The 8,308-nt window shown below is 35.2% G+C and overlaps 1 protein-coding gene across 2 annotated transcripts; it reads right to left on the bottom strand.

Moving 5' to 3' along the window:
- Positions 1 to 7,009: 7,009 nt before the first annotated feature.
- LOC147488161 (large ribosomal subunit protein P1y-like) lies at positions 7,010 to 8,108 on the bottom strand. Of its 2 annotated transcripts, none has more exons than XM_086575111.1 (4): positions 7,996 to 8,108; positions 7,813 to 7,911; positions 7,364 to 7,579; positions 7,010 to 7,272 (listed from the first exon to the last, which is right to left on the bottom strand). In XM_086575111.1, exons 2-4 carry the CDS (start codon positions 7,900 to 7,902, stop codon positions 7,219 to 7,221), a joined length of 360 nt encoding a protein of 119 aa, XP_086431237.1. In that variant the 5' UTR covers positions 7,903 to 7,911; positions 7,996 to 8,108; the 3' UTR covers positions 7,010 to 7,218. The 2 variants fall into 2 exon arrangements, with proteins under 2 accessions (XP_086431237.1, XP_086431238.1); XM_086575112.1 differs by having other exon boundaries at positions 7,831 to 7,911.
- Between the last annotated feature and the right edge of the window lie 200 nt (positions 8,109 to 8,308).

Below are 8,308 nucleotides of genomic sequence, written 5' to 3'. Positions count from 1 at the left end.
ATTGGTTTATCTCTTGTTGGAAGTAACGATCCGATTTTATGGTAATTTTGTCTATGAATTCTAAAGACATATGGACCACCACCACTGTTAATTGCATAGTCTATTTTCCACCCATTGATGTGAAAGCAAAGATCGAATTATATGATCTTATGTTTTCAATAAAATGAGTGCTTATTGGTCCCCTTGATTCAAGCAAATCCTTTAAGAATTGTGGAGGATTCTTCAATAGTGGAAGTTGTATCTTTCCCACTTGACAACAAATGGAGAATGTAGGAAGTTGTCCCTTTACATTATATGATAGCCGGGTCTTCCGGGATACCCTTCCCAATATCGAGTAGGCAATTTAAGATCTCCTTATTTACTTAATTTAGAAACACCTCCCTCACTAAATTTAGAATAAGCCCCATTTTTATTAATATAATTTGAACAAGGTGCCTTTTTTTATTAATAATTTAGAAACACCTCTCTAATGTCACTTAAATTAAATAATTGCCCCCATTTCCCACAATGAAATTAAAACAAGCCCTATTTTATTATTGATAATTTAAAAGAACCTCCCTAATATCACTTAAATAATTAACATAATTATCTCCCATTTTGTTTTAAAAAATATAAATAGATGAGTCTCTCCTATATAATTACAATTATTATTTACAATTAGGATCCAATGAAACCATGCTAATTAACTATCGATCTCGAGGGACGTGTTTCAAGACTTAAAAAAACCGATGCGTAGCACGGTTTGCATACTTGTAACATATGATAGCCGGGTTATTAGGAACCACACTTCTCAACCGAATAGGCCATTATATTTCTAATCTCTCCTGTTTTACAATTTAGAAACACCTCCCTCAATTATTCTAATCAGCTCCCTCCATTTTAAATAATTTACAAAAAACTCTCTCACCTCACTAAAATTAGAATTAGCTTTCATATTATTTAAAATAATTTAGAAGACCTCATTCACGTCACTAAAATTATAATCAACCTCTCCTAATGTTTTTATATTGTTTTTTAAAGATGTTAAAGCGACAGGTTTAAAGATTTGAAACAGGAGATAAACCAAAGTTTGTGCAACTTTATATATATATATATATATATATGACATAGAGAATGAGGTGTCCAATAGGTTAAGTGCTCTGCCCAATCAAGCACTCGAACAAGCATTAGATGGTAGTATACTTGAAGGATTGATAACAATGCTGAATGCGGAAAATGAAATTGCAAAGGCCTTCTGAATGGCACGAGATAGGTTCAATGAAGAAGACTACATACCTGTACGCATTAGACTCATCGGCACACGCTCAAAAGATGCAAGACAGTACAACCTGCCTACATCTACTGAAGTAGCAGCACTGATGCTTGGAAATGGAGTTGAATTTATCATCAAGATATAGTTGTTGAACACCAAGAAGAAGGCATCAAACGAATTATTGAACATTATCCTAGCTTTATGGCAATGCAATAATATCCTCTTTTATTTCCATACGGTGAAGACGGCTACACATTCGTTATTTTGTATTGAGGAGAAGAAAAAATATCATAAAATCACCGCCACACAGTTAACATGCGAGAATAATATTATGCCTTTAAACTTCAACATAGAGAAAATGATGGTCAGACTTTAGTCAGAGGTGGTAAAGTAAAACTGCAATTTCTGGTCGATATATACACATGTGTAGAAGAAGAAAGACTTGATTGGTTCCGAAACAACCAGTCCACAATCAGAGTAGAACTATATAAGAATATAGTTGACTCAGTGCACGTTGGAGACACAGATGCAAGATTAGTCAGAAAGCATTTAGTTTTGCCTTCTTCATTTACTGGTGGGCCACGGTACATGGTACAGAATTATCAGGATGCCATTGCTATATGCAGATGGGCGGGACCTTAAATAAGTACCAAATCTAAAACAACCCACAACTTCACCTACAAAATGATTTATAACCTAATCTTTTGTACATATGATTTATTAACTATAAAGAACATCTCTACAAAAATTCAACTCGTTTATATATATATATATATATATATGTATATAACCTTCTTCTCAAAGTCAATGGTAAATCCCTCATTGGATTCGAGAAAATAGAAGAAATATTTCCTTGCTTTTGAGTTACCGAATAAGCTCCTTTAAGAAATCAGCTCCAAAGCTAAGATGCATTCTTTCAAGCAAAATCTATAGTCCTTAAAGATTTCCCCATAAATTTCATACTATAATATAGTAAAACCCCTAATTATCCCCATCAAAATAGCTCCAATTCCCACAAATTAAAACCCTACTTTATATTTATTAGAAATAGTGATGATTATGAGTCCTTCAATCATACAAGTCGAGAAAATGGAGTAAATTCTTCCCCACAACAAAACCATAATCTTTTCTTTTGAAGACTTTAGGAGAAGAGATCGAAGTCAGAGAGAGAGAGAGAGAAGGCCGAGAGCGAGAGAGGAGGTAGAGAGTATTCCCTCTTTTTCTTTCTTTTTTTCATGGACCCAACCATGGGTCATGGGTCATGGGTCACCACCCCTAAGCCCAATAATACTGGGTTTTACATACCGTACTTCCACCCTTAAAAGAATTTCGTCCTCAAAATTCAACGTACTCGAGGTTACACACACTTGAATACCTTTGAAGAGTCAAACTATAAGATTAAACTAGTTATGGTCATACATAAAATAATCACCAAGGTCCTCTGTGTTCCACACAGTTAGCTAAAGACACGCTCACACGCATAAAGCAACTTAATCCATCATCCCATCTTAACAACACAATCAAACACTCTAGCAACTCAAAATGGTTTAGACACACACCAAATCAGTAAAATTCAATGACAAAACCCAAATTAGACTTAAGAAATAGAGAGAAAATTTACTCACCTTCAATTTGCACATGAATTCCCCCAAATAAGAGTGTTTTTAAATAGAATTCGTCCTCCAAGAAGAATCTCTCTTTCCTTTGACGTTCCAAGATGATTACGAAAGTGCAGGTTGCAAAATCTCTAATTCTCTTCATTAAATTTGGCTCTCACACTAACTTCCATTTCGCCGAGAAAAAGAGATCCACTGGGTACTACTGAGAACCGAGAGCTGAGAGAGAGAACTAAGTACCACTGAGAGAGCGAGATTCCTTTCTGAACCCCTTCCTAATTCTTTCCATCCTCTCCTTATTTCTCTTTTTTTCTTTTGAGAGATATCCCTCCAAGAGAGATCTTGAGCCCTCATGGGCATCCACTAAAAACCCATAATATGGGGTTTTAAATACTTCCACCCTTAAAAGAATTTCGTCCTCGAAAATCGAAATTCAACAAACTTCGGGTTACCAAACGTAACATGCAACACAAGTTTTGACAGAGGGCCCAAAATGTAAAACACGAATAGAAAAACATCACACAAGCTAAATATTATTATCTAACGATCACATAAAATTTTAGGATACCAAATCTCTTCCACCCAAGCATGGCAATATTACTCATATAACACATCCACTTACTTAAAACGGGAAACACTTCTCTTTTTAGAAACCAACTTCAAATGGGACTCTTTTTTGCTCCCACAAATGGTATTTTTCGTGTTCTATTAAGATTCCACGTCATCTCCTATTAAAACTGAAATTCCTCTCCATATTAAAAAGGAAAATTCTTGCACTTTTATTTAAAATGGAAATCTTTTTTCTAATTAAAACGGGAATTTTTCTCCAACTAAAACGGTCTTTTCCCCAATTAAAAATGGGTTTTTAAAGCTCAATTAAAATAATTCGTGTGAGACATGAGAGAAGTAGTCTTTCTACACGTGTACTAAAGTGACAGGAGTTTCTATTTTGTGGTAGGAAACTCCTATTTCAAGATGGAGATGGATAGCGAGAAGAGAGGGTGTTAGCGCCAGATTTGGTTTCAAGATGAAGATGGAGATGGAGAGCGAGAAGAGAGGGTGTTAGCGTCAGATTTGGTGGGGTAGAACCTTATTGAAGATATTGCATAAATAGTAGCAGTCAAAAAGGTAGTTCGGGAAAATTCAATAACCCCCCTTGGCAAAAGCAAGAAGGGTATGGCAATGCCCTTTTAAAAACCAAAAGCCTACAAATTAAAGTTGCTAGCTTGCACAAAATTTTCGTATGCCAAAATTCAATAACAACAACTAACAGAAATTGACTAAACACAACCCAAATCAGGAACCCAACTACACTTTTAACACGACACTACATTTCACCAAAATAAGAGAAAACCACCCCAGTTACTTTAAAAAACATGGAAAAGACACAACGGTATAGGATTGAAACAGAGACGGGATAAACTAACCTAAAAAACCTGTGAGAATATAACTAACTAAAACTTGAACTGTGATGGATTTACAGTCTAGAACAAAACTACTATAATCATGAGGCTGGAGATGAATTAACAGCCTGAAAGCTTCTATTCAAATGCACATCAAACCATGTCACCACCTATATTCATAATCAGGTACAAATACAATGGCCAATACAATCAAGTTTCCTTTATAAAAAAAAATACAGTCAAGTTTTACCTCTCACTAGCATCTATGTACTAACGGAATCCACAAGCTTTACCTAGATTTAAGAACACATAGCACAGAACAATCTATCAAATAACCAAGAATCACCAAACTATAAAATCCAGATAAAATTTTGATACCACAGTACCACACTATAGTCTCAACTTGACATATCTTATCCAGAGTATAACCAAGACCAAAACAAAAACTAATTAATTCTTAAAATAAAGCACAATTTTTTTGTCAAAATAGTCCTACATAATCAATAACCTAATTGCAAAATTGGGTTAAGTGCTCTGCCCAGTCAAGCACTCGAACAAGCATTAGATGGCAGTATAGTTGAAGGATTGATAACAATGCTGAATGCGGAAAATGAAATTGCAAAGTCCTTCCGAATGGCACGAGATAGGTTCAATGAAGAAGACTACATACATGTACACATTAGATTCATCGACACATGCTCAAAAGATACAAGACAGTACAACCTGCCTACATCTATTGAAGTAGCATCACTAATGCTTAGAAATGGAGTTGAATTTCATCATCGAGATATAGTTGTTGAACACCAAGAAGAAGGCCTCAAACGAATTACTAAACATTATCCTAGTTATATGGCAATGCAATATCCTATTTTATTTCCATATGGTGAAGACGGCTACACATTCGATATTTTGTATCGAGGAGAGGAAGAAATATCATAAAATCACCGCCACACAGTTAGCATGCGAGAATATTATGCTTTTAGACTTCAACATAGAGAAAATGAGGGTGAGACTTTAGTCAGAGGTGATAAAGTAAAACTGCAATTTCTGGTCAATATATACACATGTGTAGAAGATGAAAGACTTGATTGGTTCCGAAACAACCAGTCCACAATCATAGTAGAACTATATAAGAATATAGTTGACTCAGTGGACGCTGGAGACATAGATGCAAGATTAGTCGGAAAGCATATAGTTTTGCCTTCTTCATTTACTGGTGGGCCACGGGTACATGGTGCAGAATTATCAGGATGTCATTACTATATGCAGATGGGCGGGACCTCCAGATCTATTCATCACATTCACTTGCAATCCAAAGTGGAATGAAATTAAACTTGTAATTAAAAGAGTTGAAGGTCTAAAATCTGAATACTGTCTCGAAGTTGTAGTTATAGCGTTTAAGATAAAAGTGGATCAGATTATGAAGGACTTCAAAGAAGAAGAACACTTTGGCAAATTTATGGCAGATAATTTTAAATATTTTATATCTTAATTTTTTTTTTGTGATGCCTAATCTATGTGACTCTTGGCTAGAAAACATCTTATTCCTCTATTTTTTTCCCATAAATTATTCATTTTTATTTTATTTTATTTTATTTTTTGCTGGTTTTACTTTTTTACTTTCTAAAATTTAATCGAAAAGGTATAGTCAGTATGTAAGATGTCAATATATTTATGGTTGACAAACACCGTTCAAGAAAATGCCTATGGTCGTCATTTTGTGAAAATAATTTGTCAAATTTGTGCAATGCTACTAATAGGGAGAATATTAGTATTTAGAGTTTCACAGCAATGCTTTTAGATTTGTTAATTATGGTACGGTTGGCAGATACCACAAACTTTACCTATATACCATACTCAAGATCTGTATCACTGGCCTGATGTTGTTTACTTCTAACATATATAGCTAGACATCCTAATTATGGCATACTGCAGTAGCCGGTGCATCATCTGCAAACATATCACTAAAAAGAACAACTCTACGGGTCAAGGACAATACCACAAACTTTACCTAAAAGATTATGGATATAGACCAATACAGAGACATTCTCTTGTCACGCATGAACGAACCATCAAGGCACGTTCAGATTAATATTCAATACCACAAGCTATAAAATCTCAACAACTTGTAAAATCTCAATTAATTCAGAGTATAGGTGTATAGCAATAACCTCGCAAACAAAAACACGGCAGCACTGAAATCCAAAAACTAAAATTTATCCGACAACATAAATAACAACTCTTAACCAAGAACCTAAACTTGCAAAATTGTGGAATCACATATACTGGAAGGAATCGAAGTTCCAAGTTTATGAAAACAAATCCAAAAGATTTTCGTCATCACTTTCCTCCTTTGGCTCTTCTTTTCCTCAGCTACTGGAGCAGCAACAGCAAAAGAGGAATCACCACCAGCAGATTCAGCAATGGAAACAGGAGCACCACCACCACCAGAGCTACCATTCATAATCATATCTTCAATGTTCATCTTCTGGACAAACTTAGCAAATAGACCTGGCCATAGGCCTCAACTTGCACATTAGCAGCTTTCACCACTGCCGCTATTCGTACGCACCTTCTATATGATTTTGCCTCTCCACAAAATCTGCCGCTAAAGTTGGAAGTTTCCTTCATGAAAGTAAGGTATATCTAGCTAATACCAGTACCACTAAAATCAAAAGACCTAAAACACAGTTCTACTGACAGAATCCAGAAACTTTACCTAGATTTAAGAACACATAGCACAGAACAATCTAATAAAATAACCAAACTATAAAATCCAGGTAAAATTTTGATACCACACTATAGTCTCAACTTGACATATCTTATCCAGAGTATAACCAAGACGAAAACAAAAACTAATTAATTCTTAAAACAAAGCACAATAGCCGTACATAACCAATAACCTAACTGCAAAACATAGAATACCAAACTGAAAGGAGCTTCTAGTCTAATCAAACAAACTGAAACCCATGTCCTCATCACTTTCCTCCTTTGGCTCTTCCTACAAAACAAAAAAGCAAAATGAATCAGACTGACAAAAGTCTAAAAACACAGTAAAATATAATACATGAAAAACTGAAAACTCGAATTACCTTCTTCTCCTCAGCTGCAGGTGCAGCAACAGCAGCAGGAGCACCACCACCACCTGAAGCAGCAACGGCAACAGGAGCACCACCACCACCCCCAGATCCAACATTCATGATCAAATCTTCAATGTTTCTCTTCTCAACAAGCTTAGCAAAGAGACCTGGCCAATAGGCCTCAACTTGCACATTAGCGGCTTTCACTAAAGCTGCAATCTTATCAGCCTGTAAACAGAATGGACAAGAAAACAATCCGCAAATTCAGAAAAATATCAAACTTGAAAAAGTAAGCCATAATGAAAACCCATTAATAGCAATTCCATCAGGGATAAAAAAATAAAACCTTATTTCGCTTCTTCATATGAAAGCATCATTCAATATAAAGTATCCTAAACAATAATAATAATAATAAACTATAAATAACACTTCAAAACTACATAGCTAATTAGAGAGAGCACATGATGATAGCTAATTACAGTGATTGGAATTCCATCGTCATGGAGGAGCATACAAGCGTAAGAGCAAGCAAGTTCACCAGCTGTAGACATCTTTTCGATCTGCAAAATCATACAAACCCAAACCCAAGTTAGATAAACAAACAAAGCAGATCCAATATTAACGAAGAAAAGGAAAGAGAGTACCTTTTTGAGAAATGAGGTTGGAGCTTTTCTTATGCTTTGCTCTCGTTTCGTTTCGTTAGGGTTTTGTAAAATTAGGTGACGATTTGTTTTTATGTGAGGGACTAGGGTTTTAATGGGCCGCGATAGTGGGTACTGCTGTTATTGGGCCTCAGCCCAGTTTATGGCCCAAGTTTCGTCGCCTCACTGAAATATTGACCAAAAATCGGTTTATTGAAAATTTATAAATAGATGAGTCTCTCCACTTTTATTAAACTAGTTTTCGAACCCGTTCTATGAACGGGTTCCGTTATATTAAATTATTATGAAAATTATA

The sequence above is a fragment of the Coptis chinensis genome, chromosome 7, assembly GCF_015680905.1.
Source record: "Coptis chinensis isolate HL-2020 chromosome 7, ASM1568090v1, whole genome shotgun sequence".
NCBI classification, from domain to species: domain Eukaryota; kingdom Viridiplantae; phylum Streptophyta; class Magnoliopsida; order Ranunculales; family Ranunculaceae; genus Coptis; species Coptis chinensis.
Note: the sequence above shows the minus strand (reverse complement) of the source record. Positions and strands in the feature narration are given on the sequence as shown.